This window comes from Oncorhynchus nerka, unplaced genomic scaffold (genome assembly GCF_034236695.1).
Source record: "Oncorhynchus nerka isolate Pitt River unplaced genomic scaffold, Oner_Uvic_2.0 unplaced_scaffold_2084, whole genome shotgun sequence".
Lineage (NCBI taxonomy): Eukaryota > Metazoa > Chordata > Actinopteri > Salmoniformes > Salmonidae > Oncorhynchus > Oncorhynchus nerka.
In genome coordinates, this window is record NW_027039239.1 from 11573 (window position 1) to 30627 (window position 19055).

Genomic DNA, 19055 nt, shown 5'->3' on the forward strand with positions numbered 1-19055 from the left:
CATCCAGGGACAAGGACAAAGGTGCAGCGCTGGTGTTGGTAGCTGATGACAGAAGTGACAGCCTGGACACACAGCAAAGTTTGACGCGATCAGTGTTGTTGAGCAGAGAATCAACCAGATTGATTCACAGTCAGTGTTGTTGAGCAGAGAATCAACCAGAGAATCAACCAGATTGATTCACAGTCAGTGTTGTTGAGCAGAGAATCAACCAGAGAATCAACCAGATTGATTCACAGTCAGTGTTGTTGAGCACCAGAGAGCAGAGAATCAACCAGGTTGTTGAAGTTATTCAGGTGCATAATACTTTTGATTTGTTTAATTCTGTTTTATTCAATTAGAATAATTTACTCTGAATGAGAACAATCACATCTGTGAGCTTTATGCATTATAACATCGATTGACTAAATGATGACGTTGACAGATTTGTAGTAAAACCAGGGTTGGAGTCAAATCCATTTAAATTCCAGTCAATTCAGAAAGTAAACCAAATTCCACATTTTCCTCATTGAAAACCATAGAAGATAATTTGAATTTTCAGTTTACTTCCTGAATTTACTGGAATATTCTGAAATTGATTCAATTGGGAGGTTTTCCTCATGAATCTGCACAACAACACCCTATAATGACGAAGCAAAAACAGGATTTTAGAAATGTTTGCAAATGCATTTTAAAATTAAAACTGAAATATCACATTTAAATAAGTATTCAGAACCTTAACTCAGTGCTTTGTTGAAGCACTTTTGGCAGTGATTATAGCCTCAAGCCGCCTTGGGTATGACACTACAATCTTGGCACCCCTGTATTTGTGGAGTTTCTCCCATTCTTCTCTGCAGATCCTCTCAAGATCTGTCAGTTTGGATGGAGAGTGTCACTGCGCAGCTATTTTCAGGATTTCTTCAGAGTTGTTCGATCAGGTTCAAATCCGGGCTCTGGCTGGGCCACTCAAGGACATTCAGAGACTTGTCCCAAAGCCACTTCTATGTTGTCTTCGCTGTGTGCTTAGGGTCGTTGTCCTGTGGGAAGGTGAACCTTTGCCCCAGTCTGAGGTCCTGAGTGCTCTTGAGCAGGTTTTCATCAATTATCTCTCTGTACTTTGCTCCGTACATCTTTCCCTCGATCCTGACTAGTCTCCCAGTCCCTGCCACTGAAAAATATCCCCAATAACACCATGATATTGCCATCACCACGATTCACCGTAGGGGTGGTGCCAGGTTTCCTCCAGACCTGACGCTTGGCATTCAGGCCAAAGAGTTTAATATTGGTTTCATCAGATCAGAGAATCTTGTTTCTCATGGTCTGAGAGTCTTTTATGTGCCTTTTGGCAAACTCCAAACAGACTTTCATGTGCCTTTTACTGAGAAGTGGCTTCCGTCTGGCCACTCTACCAAAAAGGCCAAATTGGTGGAGTGCTGCAGAGATGGTTGTCCTTCTGGAAGGTTCTCCCATCTCCACAAAGGAACTCTTGAGCTCTGTCAGAGTGACCATCGGGTTCTCAGTAACGTCCCTGAACAAGGCCCTTCTCCCCCAATTGTTCAGTTTGGCTGGGCGGCCAGCACTATGAAGTCTTGGTGGTTCCAAACTTTCCATTTAAGAATGATGGCAGCCACTGTGTTCTTTAGGACCTTCAATGCTGCAGAAATGCTTTGGTCCACTTCCCCAGATCCGTGACACAATCCTGTCTCGAAAGAATTATATCACATCAAATAAAGGCTACTTAAAGTTCATGAGAGAACATGCATATGCTCTTACACTTGTCTCATGTTTACAAAAATAGAATTGTGCTTTTGGTCATTAAGCCTCATTAAATCAAACTGTATAAAGCTGTATGTATTTTATTTCAACACCTGCTCCTGATCTGTACCTCAGTACATTGACTCTGTACTGGTACCCCCTGTATATAGCCTCCACATTGACTCTGTACTGGTACCCCCTGTATATATTCTCCACATTGACTCTGTACTAGTACCCCCTGTATATAGCCTCCACATTGACTCTGTACTGGTACCCCCTGTATATAGCCTCCACATTGACTCTGTACTGGTACCCCCTGTATATAGCCTCCACATTGACTCTGTACTGGTACCCCCTGTATATAGCCTCCACATTGACTCTGTACTGGTATCTCCTGTATATAGTCTCCACATTGACTCTGTACTGGTACCCCTGTATATAGCCTCCACATTGACTCTGTACTGGTACCCCCTGTAGCCTATTAGCCTCCTGTATATAGCCTCCACATTGACTCTGTACTGGTACCCCCTGTATATAGGTTCCACATTGACTCTGTACTGGTACCCCCTGTATATAGCCTCCACATTGACTATGTACTGGTACCCCCTGTATATAGCCTCCACATTGACTATGTACTGGTACCCCTGTATATAGCCTCCACATTAACTCTGTACTGGTACCCCCTGTATATAGCCTCCACATTAACTCTGTACTAGTACCCCCTGTATTTTGTCTCGTTATTGTTTTTTTATGTTACTTTTTTAAACGTTTTATTTTGGGAATATTTTCTTAACCCTTATTTTTCTTATCTACGTTGTTGGTTAAGGGCTTGTCAGTAAGCATTTCACGTTAAGATCTACACCTGTTGTATTCAGCGCATGTGACAAATAATATTTGATTGTAACTAAATATGAAGTATGTCAGTTTCAATGTTACGGTCTTTGATTCAATTATATTTCTGAAACTCAGGCTGTGTGTGTATATCTGCGTCATTCCTTGATCATTCCTTGTGGTCCTGTAGCTCAGTTGGTGGAGTATAGTGCTTGTTAAACCAGGGTAGTGGGTTTGATTCCTGGGACCACCCATATGTAAAGTGTTTGTACACATGACTGCAAATCCCTTTGGATAAAAGTGTCTGCTAAATGGCAGATATATCCACTGATTATACCAAACATTTCGAACACCTTCCTAATATGGAGTTGGACCCTCCCCTTTCTCCCTCAGAATAGCCTCAATTCATCGGGGCATGGACTCGACAAGGTGTCGAAAGCTTTCCACAGGGATGCTGGCCCATGTTGACTCCAATGCTTCCTTTGGGTGCAGTGGAGGCTCCTCAGAGGAGGAAGGGGAGGCTCCTGAGAGGAGGAAGGGGATGCTCCTCAGAGGAGAAAGGGGAGGCTCCTCAGAGGAGGAAGGGGAAGCTCCTGAGAGGAGGAGGGGGGAGGAGGAAGGGGAGGCTGAGAGGAGGAAGGGGAGGCTCCTCAGAGGAGGAAGGGGAGGCTATAAACTATATTAAAAATAATCACGTCACCAAATAATTGATGAAAACATGAAGGTCTACAGTAGCCACAGCAGCATTCTGTAGGGTAGCACCATGTTGTAGCCTGAACAGCGAGTTTCCGTTTCTCCTCTGAGTAATTTGACTTCAATACAAACCTACGAGGTTTTGGAAACGTTTTTTTTCACCTGGTCACATACAGCTGATGTGTTGTGCATTGAAGTCCAGAAGCGAAGGGAAAAGGTGAGAGGAGGAGAGAAGGAATACAACGTGGCTGTAATGAAAGTGAACTGTGTTTACACATGATCAGGGGTGTATTCATTCCGACGATTCTGTTGAAAAACATTTCTTCCCTGGAACAAAACGGGGATAAACATACCTGAATTTGTTTTTAAACAACTCTCGTTTGCAACTGCTGGACTAATGATTACATTCTAGATCAGTAGGTGAGAGTGATATTGAATGTGTCACTGTCTGTCACCTTAAAATTTTCTCTCAACCTGTGTGCACCTACATTGTAAACTTTCATTCATAGACTAGGTTGTAGCTACCTCATGATGGGTATAGGGAAAATGTGAGTATAATGTAGTATCCTAGACCTATCGCTGTTACGTTGAACAGGGTGAATGGAATATGAATGACAGTCATCCAACATGCTGTAGTAGAAATAAGGACATGCCCATGAAAAACAAAATGGTCCTCCCTCATCTTAAACAGCACTGACCTCCACTGTTACGGTGGTGGACCATTCTTGGTACACATGGGAAACTGTTGAGTTTGAAAAACAAATCACAAATCGGTGCGCCTGGAACCTACTACCATACCCCGTTCAAAGGCACTTAAATATTTAGTCTTCCCAATTCACCCTCTGAATGGTACTCAGACACAATCCATGTCTCATTTGTCTCAAGGCTTAACAATCCTTCTTTAACCGGCCTCCTCCCTTCATCTACACGGATTGAAGTGGATTTAACTAGTGACATCAGTAAGGGATCATAGCTTTCACCTGGATTCACCTGGTCAGTCTATGTCATGGAAGGAGCAGGTGTTCTTAATGTTTTGTATACTCAGTGTATAGCAGGACAGATATTCAAGTGCTATTTCCATGTGATGCATTTGCTCTGTTGTTTACAGGGTGATTTGTATCTTATAGAGCATGGCTTTAAGGGAAGAGTATGGTCACATCTAGACAAAAACGATTGTGAAAAATGAACAGAGAAAATGTGTATAAACACACTATCTATTCATAGAAGTATTTATGCATCATCTACATATTCATATTACGCTTTTACGTCTGTGTACAGGACAGTAGTAGTTGTAAGACGTAAGAGAAAATATATCAGCTTATTGTTAAATAATTATGACGTTCTTTCCAATACAAAAAGTGTAGTAACTATTGTTTCCAAACTGCGTTACCCACTCCAGTCAGCAGATGGCGACGAGCCTCTTTCAGGTGATGCTTCTTGTGTGAGGTATAATGGACTGGACGGGACGCTTCTTCAGGAACAACAACACGGATACTATTTCAGCCACCTCGGTAGCTTGCTGGACAAGGTAAAACTGAAAGTATGACGTTTTAGGCCATGTTAATGTACATTAGCTAATCGCAGTGTATAAAACATATTTCAGTTGACGTTAACTTGAACCTAATTTGCTTGTTCAAGTTGCAAATGTGTTAAAGATTGATACTGAGCCTAGCACGAGGCTATTCGCTAATGCTAACTAGCTAGCTAACATCCCTGACCATGAGCTCACTAAACTACTCATCCCCTGCTAAAGAAGAGGATGTCTGCTGTCCTGAGAAAGAAGCTCTGCCGCTGGACATTGTCGTGAAAGACGAAGAGGAGGAGGATATTACAGTGAAAGGAGAGAAAGAACCTTTCAGAATGAAAAAGGAGGAAGAGGAGGCTGTTATAGGGAAAGAAGAGAAAGCATCCTCTTCCTCTCTAAAAGGTTCTATCTCAGTAAAGGTGAAGGAGGAAGACGTTTTGGGAGTGAAAGAGGAGGAGACAGAATATCAGATTAACACCAGTGAGTACTGTCCTAAAAACAGGGGCACAAACCATGCAGTTGTTGAACTAATGTGTGCTTTTAAAGTGGCATTGTACTGAAGTTCTACACTTGAATATGTTGTTCAGTTCTATATAAATTGTTAAAGGGTCGATCTGCAATTGGTTCATATATTTTAGGGACTTTTCAATTAGATGTATTGAATTCTCCATGTGGTCTATATTAAAGTTCCCCTCATCTAATATAACAGGCTTTTAAAATTCAATACTGAAGCATAATCTCTACTTAAAATATCAAAGGGACATATTCATGCCTCTTGTAAGATCCTATGATTTTATTAGACGGTTATAAGTTTACGACTCATTTTGATGTTCTCATTAACACAGGAGAGAGACATGACTATTGTGGATCCTCTGGGGAGCTTCAACAACATCCTGATGATGACGAGGCAGAGGAGAGTCTCTCCAGATCAGAACACCAGATGGTACAGCTTGGTCTGGTCTTGCATACAGCTTTCTCTCTCTGGGTCTGGGCTGGGTTTCTGTAGAGCACTTCATGACAACAGTGACATCAGCATCCATAATGATATGTGTCTGTGTCCCATCTTTATGGTTACCAGGACAACGCTAGCCCTTCCTCCCTCCCGGAGTCCCTGTATCGTGCCTCTCCCGGTAGCACCTTACTGCTGGGTATGAAGAGGTTGTCTGTGCTGCTGGTGGACTGCAGGAAAACAACGGGGCTGAGTGGAACTGTGGGAGGAGGAGAAGAGAAGAAAGGATCAGATTTGACGCACCAAAGTAAGTGCTGTAGTTTAGTTGGAACAAATACAATAGATCTGCCCACTGGTATCTGTTATCAGGACAACCAGCAGAGTTCTGTTAGTTGACAGGAAGATAGACTGGTGTATATGGATGTTATGAATATCATAACACTGAAAAAGGATTCTGCCAATGAAAAGAGAGAAAGCAATTGACCATATAAAACCTTGATGAAAGTCAGCTTTGGAGAGAAAGTTTCAATGATCCGATGTAAGATGCTTGTTTTACAAAAACTTTTCCTTAAAACATTATGGATGTTACATTGCCTGTCCCAGTCAACGCCCCTATCTTTACAAGACTGTAGAACAGGCAAACTAAACTCAAGATTTTTGGTAATTCATTAACTAATACTGGAGGAAAACTGTGATCAGGCTGCCCACTCAAGCAAAAGCTTCAAACTGTAACCAGTGCCGGCAACCTTGTTCAGGTTATCAATCAACCTACCAGGGTAGTGACAAACAGTAGAGGAATGAAATCATCAACATGGTTTGATCATATCTTTACTAATGCTGCAGAAATGGGTTTTAAAGCAGCATCCAGATCCATCAGATGTAGTGATCACAATATAGTAGCCATGTCTAGGAAAACCACCGTTCCAAAGGCTGGGACTAATATTGTGTATAAGAGGTCATACATTTTTTTGTAGTGATTCCTATGTTATTGATGTAAATAATATTTGTTGGCCCTTGGTGTGTAATGATGAGCAACCAGACGCTGCCCTTGACACATTTGAAACTGCTTATCCCAGTTACTAATAAGCATGCACCCATTAAGAAAATGACTGTAAAAACTGTTAAATCCACGTGGATTGATGAGGAATTTAAAAATGGTATGATGAAGAGGGAGGCAAAAGAGATGGCATATAGGTCTGGCTGAATAACTGATTGGCAAACCTATTGCAAATTGAGAAATCATGTGACTAAACTGAATAAAAAGAAGAAACTACACTATGAAACAAAGATAAATGACATGAAGAATGATTGTAAAAAGCTTTGGAACACCTTCAATTAAATTTTGGGTAAAAAAATCAACAATGACATGCTGGCATGGTGTCTGACAACGTGGATGGAAAATGATTGAGGATAATAGCGGCCGATATTGCCAGTTCTATTCGCATTATCTTCAATTTAAGCCCACTAGAAAGTGTGTTCCCTAGTGAGACAGCATAGGATAACACAGCATTATCGGCATAATTCATCGTTCAGCTTTGTCTCCTAAAACATGTTCTTTTCTCAAACTCAGAACCATAAACCAATCCTCCAGGCATATATCAAATCCATCCTATCTTGACAAGATCACAGAGACACACTGACTGGCACACAGACATTGTGGAGCCAAGAGATACACGCTTGACCTCTCCTCTCTCTCCGGCCCAAACAACTTAGTCTTGACATAGAACAGATACTGCAACCCCGCCACAGTATTATACAAAAATAACATTCTGATGAGAAGTAACTTACAAACATATGATGAATATAAAACATCTTACCTATGTTACCAACCAATTCTGATTATTCCCCAACACCTGTCTAACAGAACACAGTGTTCTTTAATGGAAGCCTGTACAACAAAATCAAGTTTGAATCAGGAATTCCCCAGGGCAGCTGTTTGGCACCTTATTTTTTCAATCTTTACCAACAACATGCCAGTGACATTTAAGTAAAGCCAGTGTGTCTATGTATGCGGATGACTCAACACTGTACACGTCAGCTACTACAGCGACTGAAATGACTGCAACATTTAACATAGAGCTGCAGTTAGTTTGAGAATGGGTGGCAAGGAATGTTAGTCCTAAATATTTCTGATCACCTTAAGTTACATGGCCTACTACGCTAATTCTGTAGCGGTATTGTTAGAGGGGGGTAAATATGAAGATTTTGTTGGTGCGCCAGGCAGGTATTAACCCTAGTTATTAAAGTTAGTTATTACCTATTATAACATTGTTATTATTATTATTAAATATGATTAAATCCGAAAGGATGAGAGTAGAATAGATAGAGTAATGCTTCCAGACACATTCTAAACATGGTGGAGACTTGAAGGAGGACTGTAGCATCTAATGATGAAGCATTATAGAGTCTTAAAGGAGGACTGTAGCATCTCATGATGAAACATTATGGAGTCTTAAAGGAGGACTGTAGCATCATGAGGTAATCACAGGGAATTAATTTCAATTAACATGTGTGCCTTTTTAGAAGTTAAGTTGTGGAATTTCTTTCCTTATAAATCCTGTTTGGGATAGGGGGCAGTATTTTCACGTCCTGATGAAAAGCGTTCCCAAAAGTAAACTACCTGCTACCTGCCCAGAAGCTAGGATATGCATATAATTGGTAGGTTTGGATAGAAAACACTCTAAAGTTTCTAAAACTGTTAAAATAATGTCTGTGCGTATATCATAACTTATTTGGCAGGTGAAACCCCGAGGACAAACCATCCAGGAGGAATTTTTTGTTGTTGAGGTGACTCTGTTTTCAAATGGTTTTGTGTGGCACTTTTCTGTGGCACTTGGTTGCAGTTCCTATTGCTTCCACTAGATGTCAACAGTCTTTAGAAATTGGTTGATGTTTTTCTTTAGAGAAATGAAGAAGTTCGGCTATTCAGAACGAGGGTCCAGCCTAGTGCTCTCTAATGTTTTGATGCGCGCTCCAGGTCACGAGCTTCACGTTGTTTTTATCCGGTATTGAACACAGTTTATCCCATCTTAAATTTTCTCGATTATTTACGTTTTAAAATACCTAAAGTTGGATTAGGAAAGTTGTTTCAAATGTTTGGACAGCATTTACAGGTATCGTATTAGATATTTTGTAGTCATGCTGGGCGAGATGGAACCAGTGTTTTTTTTTAAATCAAACGCGCCAAATAAATGGACATTTTGGAGATATAACGACGGAATTAATCGAACAAAAGGACCATTTGTGATGTTTATGGGACATATTGGAGTGCCAAAAGAAGAAGCTCTTCAAAGGTAAGGTACGAATTATATCATTATTTCTGAGGTTTGTGTCGCGCCTGGCGGGTTGAAATATGATTGTCATGTGTTTGTTTGATGGGGTGCTGTCCTCAGATAATCGCATAGTTTGCTTTTGCCGTAAAGCCTTTTTGAAATCAGACACGGTGGCTAGATTAACAAGAAGTTAAGCTTTGCCCTTGTGAATGTATGAAAGTTAATTATTTCTAATAAATAAATAAAAAATTTGCACTCTGCAATTTCACAGGATGTTGTCAACGTTCCGCTAGCAGGTTTTAATGTGTTTTTATTCACAGACAATATTTTTACAGTGTTGGAAACTTTTGTGTTTTCTATCCTAAGCTGTCAATTATATGCATATTCTAGCACCTGGTCCTGAGAAATAGCCCGTTTGAACGTTATTTTTCCAAAAATGAAAATAGTGCCCCCAAGTTTCAAAGGTTAATGTGCCATAACAGGTTTTAATGTGTTTCAGCCAATCAGTTGTGTTGTGACAAGGTAGGGGGGTATACAGAAGATAGCCCTATTAGGTAAAAGACAAAGCCCATATTATGTCAAGAACAGCTCAAATAAGCAAAGAGAAGCAACAGTCCATCATTACTTTAAGGACCACCACAAGAATGGAAGACCCAGAGTTACTTCTGATGCATAAGTTCATTAGAGTTACCAGCCTTAGAAATTGCAGCCCAAATAAATGCTTCACAAAGTTCAAGCAACAGACGCATCTCAACATCATCGGTTCAGAGGAGACTGCGTGAATCAGGCCTTCATGGTCGAATTGCTGCAAGGAAACCACTACTAAAGGACACCAATAAGCTTTGAGGACAATACAGTGCCACTGACACGGCCTGCAACGAAAACATGCGGTCTCTCCTTCACTGCAGCCGAGGTGAGTAAGACATTTAAACGTGTTAACCCTCGCAAGGCTGCAGGCCCAGACAGCATCCCCAGCCGCGCCCTCAGAGCATGCGCAGACCAGCTGGCCGGTGTGTTTACGGACATATTCAATCAATCCCTATACCAGTCTGCTGTTCCCACATGCTTCAAGAGGGCCACCATTGTTCCTGTTCCCAAGAAAGCTAAGGTAACTGAGCTAAACGACTATTGTAGCACTCACTTCCGTCATCATGAAGTGCTTTGAGAGACTAGTCAAGGACCATATCACCTCCACCCTACCTGACACCCTAGACCCACTCCAATTTGCTTATTACCAAATAGGTCCACAGACGATGCAATCTCAACCACACTGCACACTGCCCTAACCCATCTGGACAAGAGGAATACCTATGTGAGAATGCTGTTCATCGACTACAGCTCGGCATTCAACACCATAGTACCCTCCAAGCTCGTCATCAAGCTCGAGACCCTGGGTCTCGACCCCGCCCTGTGCAACTGGGTACTGGACTTCCTGACGGGCCGCCCCCAGGTGGTGAGGGTAGGGGGGCAACAACATCTCCTCCCCGCTGATCCTCAACACGGGGGCCCCACAAGGGTGCGTTCTGAGCCCTCTCCTGTACTCCCTGTTCACCCAGACTGCGTGGCCACGCACGCCTCCAACTCAATCATCAAGTTTGCGGACGACACAACAGTGGTAGGCTTGATTACCAACAACTGTTAGACGGCCTACAGGGAGGAGGTGAGGGCCCTCGGAGTGTGGTGTCAGGAAAATAACCTCACACTCAACGTCAACAAAACTAAGGAGATGATTGTGGACTTCAGGAAACAGCAGAGGGAACACCCCCTATCCACATCGATGGAACAGTAGTGGAGAGGGTAGCAAGTTTTAAGTTCCTCGGCATACACATCACAGACAAACTGAATTGGTCCACTCACACTGACAGCGAGAAGAAGGCGCAGCAGTGCCTCTTCAACCTCAGGAGGCTGAAGAAATTCGGCTTGTCACCAAAAGCACTCACAAACTTCTACAGATGCACAATCGAGAGCATCCTGGCGGGCTGTATCACCGCCTGAACACGGCAACTGCTCCGCCCTCAACCGTAAGGCTCTCCAGAGGGTAGTGAGGTTTTAAAAACGCATGGGGGAAACTACCTGCCCTCCAGGACATTACACCACCCGATGTTACAGGAAGGCCATAAAGATCATCAAGGACATCAACCACCCAAACCACTGCCTGTTCACCCCGCTATCATCCAGAAGGCGAGGTCAGTACAGGTGCATCAAAGCTTCTATCTCAAGGCTATCAGACTGTTAAACAGCCACCATTGAGTGGCTGCTGCCAACACACTGTCATTGACACTGACCCAACTCCAGCCACTTTAATAATGGGAATTGATGGGAAATGATGTAAATATATCACTAGCCACTTTAAACAATGCTACCTTATATAATGTTACTTACCCTACATTATTCATCTCATATGCATACGTATATACTGTACTCTACATCATCGACTGCATCCTTATGTAATACATGTATCACTAGCCACTTTAACTATGCCACTTTGTTTACTTTGTCTACATACTCATCTCATATGTATATACTGTACTCGATACCATCTACTGTATGCTGCTCTGTACCATCACTCACTCATATATCCTTATGTACATATTCTTTATCCCCTTACACTGTGTATAAGACAGTAGTTTTAGAATTGTTAGTTAGATTACTTGTTGGTTATCACTGCATTGTCGGAACTAGAAGCACAAGCATTTCGCTACACTTGCATTAACATCTGCTAACCATGTGTATGTGTTTGATTTGATTTGATTTGATTTTGAAGAGACTTGCTTGGGCGAAGAAACATGAGCAATGGACATTAGACCGGTGGATATCTGTCCTCTGATGAGTCCAAATTTGAGTATTTGGTTCCGAGTGTCATGTCTTTGTGAGACGAGGAGTAGATGAACAGATTATCTCCGCAAGTGTGGTTCCCACCGTGAAGCATGGAGGAGGAGATGTGATGGTGTGCGGGTGCTTTGCTATTGACAATGTCAGTGATTTATTTATTCAAGTCACACTTAACCAGCATCACTACCACACCATTCTGCAGCGATATGCCATCCCATCTGGTTTGGGCTTAGTCCCACTGTCATTTGTTTTTCAACAGGACAATGACCCAACACACCTCCAGGCTGTGTAAGAGCTATTTGACCAAGATGGAGTGCTGCATCAGATGACCTGGCCTCGACCTCACCCAAATCGAGATGGTTTGGGATTAGTTGGATCGCAGAGTGAAGGAAAAGCAGCTTACAAGTTCTCAGCATATATGGGAACTCCTACACAAGACTGTTGGAAAAGGATTCCAGGTGAAGCTGGTTGAGAGAAAGCAAGGGTGGCAACTTTTGAAGAATAAAATATATATTTTATTTTAACACTTGTGGTTACTACATGATTCCATGTGTTTTTTAATAATTTTGATGTCTTCTCCATTATTTTACTATGTAGAAAATAGTAAAAATAAAGAAAAACCATTGAATGAGTAGGTGAGTCCAAACTTTTGACTGGTACTGTACATTCAATTCCCTGACAACAGCTCCAGTGGACATTCCTGCAGTCAGCATGCCAATTGCCCGCTCCCTCAGAGATCTGTGGCATTGTTGTGTAACCAAACTGCACATTTTCGAGTAGCCTTTTATTACCCCCAGCACAGGGTGCACCTGTGTAACAATCACGCTGTTCAATCAGCTTCTTGATATGCCACACCTGTCAGGTGGATGGATTATCTTGGCAAAGAATAAATGTTGACTAACAGGGATGTAAAAAATTCTGCAATCTTTTTTTTCAGCTCATGAAACATCCAACACTTTACATGTTGCGTTTATATTTTTGTTTATTGTAGTTACTATCAGTTTTAGGAACATTTACCCAAATATTTCACCTTATTTTTTACTTTACCCAAAATATGACCTCAGCGATAATCAAAATGTTGAAAATCTGTGAATGTCTAAATAAGAAATTGGTCCAATTAAACAGCAATGTGTCGAACCCTTTCAACAACGGGGAGATGTTACTGATGTGCTTTGTATCTGCGACGTAAAAACAAGTTTGACTTCCACACAAAATTACTTCTTTAGTTATTTTATGTTTAAGGAAGTGTGTAGGTCACATTCTGTATCATACAGCTATGAATGCTATATATTTAGAACCACCTGTTCAATTGGAATCCAGCGACGTCTGTGTCTTCAGTGTCCTAGAACTGTCTAGGTTTTTGTGTTCTGACTTGTAAAACAGGATGAATAAAATAAGTAATGTAAACATAGCAGTAATTACCAGGAAGCTCTACATTTGTTTTAAAATCACACTAAGATTGTTAAAACTGGCCTCAGGTTATTGAGAGATCTGATTTAGGATTTACCCTCGGAGGTTGTTTTATCATGTGGTTTCATTCGGGTCTCTATTTAAAAATAACACTATCTTTGGCAGGAGAAAGACCAGACTCAGAGGAACCAGAGCCAGGGACGTCCAAACCAGCAAGACGACACCAGTGCTCCCACTGTGGAAAGAGTTGTAACCAGAAAGCACAACTGAAAGCTCATGAGAGAATACACACAGGGGAGAAGCCTTACCACTGCTCCCAGTGTGGAAAGTGTTTCGTCCGTTTGGGGGACCTGAAACAACATGAGAGAATACACACAGGAGAGAAACCTTACCACTGCTCCCAGTGTGGAAAGTGTTTCAACCATTCAGGGAAGCTGAAACGGCATGAGAGAATACACACAGGAGAGAAGCCTTACCACTGCTCCCAATGTGGAAAGTGTTTCGCCAGTTCGGGGGTGTTGAAACAACATGAGAGAATACACACAGGAGAGAAGCCTTACCACTGCTCCCAATGTGGAAAGTGTTTCGCCAGTTCGGGGGTGTTGAAACAACATGAGAGAATACACACAGGAGAGAAGCCTTACCACTGCTCCCAATGTGGAAAGTGTTTCGCCCGGTCGGGGATGCTGAAAGAACATGAGAGAATACACACAGGAGAGAAGCCGTACCACTGCTCTCAATGTGGAAAGTTTTTCGCCCTGAGAGGACCCCTGAAACAACACGAGAAAATACACACAGGAGAGAAGCCTTACCACTGCTCCCAGTGTGGAAAGTGTTTCAACCATTCAGGGAAGCTGAAACGGCATGAGAGAATACACACAGGAGAGAAACCTTACCACTGCTCCCAATGTGGAAAGTGTTTCGTCAGTTCGGAGGTGCTGAAACGGCATGAGAGAATACACACAGGAGAGAAGCCTTACCACTGCTCCCAATGTGGAAAGTGTTTCAACCATTCGGGGATGCTGAAAGAACATGAGAGAATACACACAGGAGAGAAGCCGTACCACTGCTCCCAATGTGGAAAGTTTTTCACCCTGAGAGGACACCTGAAACAACACGAGAAAATACACACAGGAGAGAAGCCTTACCACTGCTCCCAATGTGGAAAGTGTTTCGTCCGTTTGGGGGACCTGAAACTACATGAGAGAATACACACAGGAGAGAAGCCTTACCACTGCTCCCAATGTGGAAAGTGTTTCACCCGGTCGGGGATGCTGAAACGACATGAGAGAATACACACAGGAGAGAAGCCTTACCACTCCTCCCAGGGTGCAAACCATTTGCCCATTTAGGAAGCCTGAAAGAACACAATAGACTGCACACAGAGGAGAAGGCTTGGAAAAGCTCAGACTGTGGGAAAACATATTACTCATAACAGTCATTTAAACGTCATTAGAGAATCCACACAGGAGAGAGAAATTACTTCTCTTAGCGTGTATGTTGATATTTCAAATCACATTGACTTAAAATTCATCAGAGAACATACACAGTGCTCCCGTTGTCTTATATTGTTGACTGACAATGTGTTTACCTGTCTTTACCATATGAAATTAAATGGTACAGGGTATACTCAAACATATATTTGTTTGTTTTTATTAGAAAACATGAATTGAATATGGAGTCTGTCAGTTTGAATATAAAGAAGATCAGGTTCCTTCTTTTAAACTGTCCTTTTTTAAAACTCTTTGTGTGTTTATCTGGGTGTGTCATTCCTCCAGCACTACAGATAATCAAGTGATATTTGGATGTGATGCATTAGTTCCATTGTTGACATTTGCATTGTAGCCCACTGATGATTTAATGACATGAAAATGTTCAGACTCTGTAATGGAAAATGTTAATTGTTTGTGTGTCCACATAACTGAGTATGTGACTAACCTTGTGAAACTGTCCTATTATAAGCTCCTGTTTTTGGGACTATCATCCTGTGTTGCAAACCAATTTGCACCTGTGTCCTTGTATGAATAAAGTCCCGCCCAGGAACAGGAAACTATAAAGATATGTGCTAATCACTCAATGCTTCAGGAATTCAGACTGTCTACACTGCGCTGTGTAACTCTGTTATTCTCTCTGAGCTCAGAAATAAAGAATCTTGGTTTGACTTGGACTCCAGCAGATCCTTATTTTATAATATCCACCACAACTCTCCCAAGGATTGCTGTTTATCATTGTCTCAAAGAAGAGTTCCTCGTTCCACTTTCCTGGGGGAATTTACAAGCCTCCCACTGATTGAATAAACATTGTTTCCACAGGTAACATTTTGTGTTTCACCCAACCAGCAACCGATATCCAATGACTGGTAACATTTTGTGTTTCACCCAACTTGCAACCTAAATCCAATGACTAGTAACATTTTGTGTTTCACCCAACTTGCAACCTAAATCCAATGACTAGTAACATTTTGTGTTTCACCCAACTTGCAACCGATATCCAATGACAGGTAACATTTTGTGTTTCACCCAACCAGCAACCTAAATCCAATGACAGGTGACATTTTGTGTTAATTTCGTGTTGAATTCACTTTAGTTGAGGACTCAAAGAAATGTAAATAGAAACTAGATGTTGAACTGACTTCTGTGCCCAGTGGGCTGGTTTGAATAAGCAGCAGGTGTTGGATCGATATCCACCTTAGTAGCTAAGTTTCCATGTAATTTGAGACAGATTTTCATGTGAATATTCAAAAATCTGCATAAAACAATATATACATTTTCCCACCAGAAATGTTTCTATCAAACAGATTTATTGCGGATTAAAGGCTTTGCGTGACAAATAAATAACTTTTGCTGTTAAATTCCCAATGGTTTCCATCGCATTTTCAACTCTGATGGTTTAACAAAACTGTTGCATTATATAGCAAAAGTTCTCTTGTCCCGTGCACTGTAGCCAGCAGCTCACAGATACAGTGTTGGTAGGCTACCTACATGATGAGATTATTATGGATGAGAGCGATATTATTTTATTTGTCAAATGGCAGCCAAGCATCGATCATCATGTCACCAGAATAAGACCATCAAAATGTATTGGAAAGGAGCATCAAGCTCATCACGTGCACTTTCACCACCCTGTGAAGTTCATAACTTATTTCATCTGTAGCCTAATAAACTGCATGGGTTCCCAAGTCGTAGTGGGAGGACCACACAACATATCATTTCATAACTCCAAGTTAACTAAGATGTGATGGCTATTTTATAAATATTTGCTCATAAAGGAGTTTCCACCTCCATTTCTCGCTTATACATTTTTACTGACACAAAAAGTCCCCACCATGTCAAACGAACTAACATATAGTTTGTCGGCTTTTATAAAATTGTTCAGGCATATCCTGTTTCCGTCAGCCCAGTCATTACTTTTGAAATGGTTGGATCAATATCCACCTTCATGATGTGGATGAAGCCTGATTTGGAATGTCTGAGTAGTTCTATATGATGTCATAATACACCCCTCTGATAATCAAGTGATATTTGGAATGTCTGAGTTGTTCTATCTGATGTCATAATACACCCCTCTGATAGTGATACATTTGTTCCATTGTTTCCATGTCAGTTGGTTTCCCAGTCTAATGATTTATATCTGACAGAGGGGCTTTAAAGGAATAGTATGGTGACATCTTAGTGTGTCTTGAAGTAAATAGGATTATTAATCATAAACTCCTATAGCAACAATACAATGCAACTGACATCAAGAAGAGAATGGGCTGATGGGTGGTGGTGCTACTCTATAGGTAAGGCTGTTCAAAATTAATGTTCAATACACACAATAGGTTGGTTATGGAGGTGATGTACCACATTCAAAGTCTTGCAATAAGAGCTAAGATGCTAATATTTTTGTAAACTATACATAGTTGTGTTCTGTGGTTGTCACTGAGTTGGCTGATATGCCATTTTATGGGGTCACTCCACAGTTAAGGCTGTACAGTGCCTATACAAAGTCTACACTTTGCTCCTTTCATATTTCTTTTGATCCTGATAAACTCCCCAGTCCCTGTCGGTGACAAGCATACCCATAACATGATGCTGCCACCACAATACTTAATGTATGGTTAATGTGTGGTCTATCTCCAGGTCATCAGACTGTTAAATAGTCACCTCTAGCCGGCCTCCGCCCAGTACCCTGCCCTGAACTTAGTCACTGTTACTAGCCGTCTACCACCCAGTACTCCACCCTGTATTCTAGTCAAGGCTCATCCTATATAACTACTACTGTACACACCTTTTATATTCATATACGGTCCATAATGTCTAGACACACCGTCATATACATTGTAAACCAACTGTATATATTTATATTCCAGACTCTGACATTCCTCGTTCTACCATTTCTATATTTCTAAATCCTTAAAAGAAATTGTAGGGAAAATCAGTAGGTCACACACACACATTTCTAAACAAAGATAATAGACAAGTCGAATGGGGAGGTTTCTTAAACTATCTTTACTTACTCGGTGAAGAGACTCCAGGGATGGTGATGAAGGCTGTAGGAATGAAGATCAGACAGTGAAGAGACTCCAGGGACGGAGATGAAGGCTTTAGGAATGAAGATCAGACAGTGAAGAGACTCCAGGGACGGTGATGAAGGCTGTAGGAATGAAGATCAGACAGTGAAGAGACTCCAGGGACGGAGATGAAGGCTGTAGGAATGAAGATCAGACAGTGAAGAGACTCCAGGGATGGTGATGAAGACTGTAGGAATGAAGATCAGACAGCAAATCTGGTCCTGTGGTCAGGTGGGGGAGTGGTCGATGCAGCCAATGATTGTGAGGAAGCAATGTGGGGAACAGGCTCCTTTCTACTACCATTCTGGGGTCTGGATACATGCCAACAAAGACTACAACTGCTTCAAACAATGGGAGTGGCTACCATTGACCATCACACTTTCTTTCATAACCAGGAAGCCCATGTTGAGTCAGCAGTGTTCCCACCATGGAAGAGGGAGCAGGAAGACGTCATCCAGGGACAAGGACAAAGGTGCAGCACTGGTGTTAGTAGCTGATGACAGAAGTGACAGCCTGGACACACAGCAAAGTTTGACGCGATCAGTGTTGTTGAGCAGAGAATCAACCAGATTAATTCACAGTCAGTGTTGTTGAGCAGAGAATCAACCAGATTGTTGAAGTTATTCAGGTGCATAATACTTTTGTTTTGTTTAATTCTGTTTTATTCAATTAGAATAATTTACTCTGAATGAGAACAATCACATCTGTGAGCTTTATGCATTACAACATCGATTGACTAAATGATGACGTTGACAGATTTGTAGTAAAACCAGGGTTGGAGTCAAATCCATTTAATTTCCAGTCAATTCAGAAAGTAAACCAAATTCCACATTTTCCTCATTGAAAACCATAGAAGAGAATTGGAATTTTCAGTTTACTTCCTGAATTTACTCAAATATTCTAAAATTGATTCAATTGGGAGGTTTTCCTCATGAATCTGCACAACAACACCCTATAATGACGAAGCAAAAACAGGATTTTAGAAATGTTTGCAAATGCATTTAAATATTACAACTGAAATATCACATTTAAATAAGTATTCAGAACCTTAACTCGGTGCTTTGTTGAAGCACTTTTGGCAGTGATTATAGCCTCAAGCCGCCTTGGGTATAACACTACAATCTTGGCACCCCTGTATTTGTGGAGCCTCTCCCATTCTTCTCTGCAGATCCTCTCAAGATCTGTCAGGTTGGATGGAGAGCGTCGCTGCGCAGCTATTTTCAGGATTTCTTCAGAGTTGTTCGATCGGGTTCAAATCCG

General features: G+C 41.5%; 1 protein-coding gene across 1 annotated transcript; it reads left to right on the forward strand.

Moving 5' to 3' along the window:
* The first annotated feature begins 4718 nt into the window (after positions 1-4718).
* LOC135567411 (zinc finger protein ZFP2-like) lies at positions 4719-15404 on the forward strand. The gene is made up of 4 exons (XM_065014810.1): positions 4719-5260; positions 5626-5723; positions 5859-6036; positions 13409-15404. Exons 1-4 carry the CDS (start codon positions 4975-4977, stop codon positions 14593-14595), a joined length of 1749 nt encoding a protein of 582 aa, XP_064870882.1. The 5' UTR covers positions 4719-4974; the 3' UTR covers positions 14596-15404.
* The last annotated feature ends 3651 nt before the right edge of the window (positions 15405-19055 follow it).

Excerpts from the sequence above, each read along its gene's own strand:
- LOC135567411 (XM_065014810.1), top strand. The coding sequence starts at position 4,975 with ATGAGCTCACTAAACTACTCATCCCCTGCTAAAGAAGAGGATGTCTGC. Across the intron at positions 5,724-5,858 it reads CCAGATCAGAACACCAGATG|GACAACGCTAGCCCTTCCTC; the intron begins GTACAGCTTGGT and ends TATGGTTACCAG. Across the intron at positions 6,037-13,408 it reads ATCAGATTTGACGCACCAAA|GAGAAAGACCAGACTCAGAG; the intron begins GTAAGTGCTGTA and ends TATCTTTGGCAG.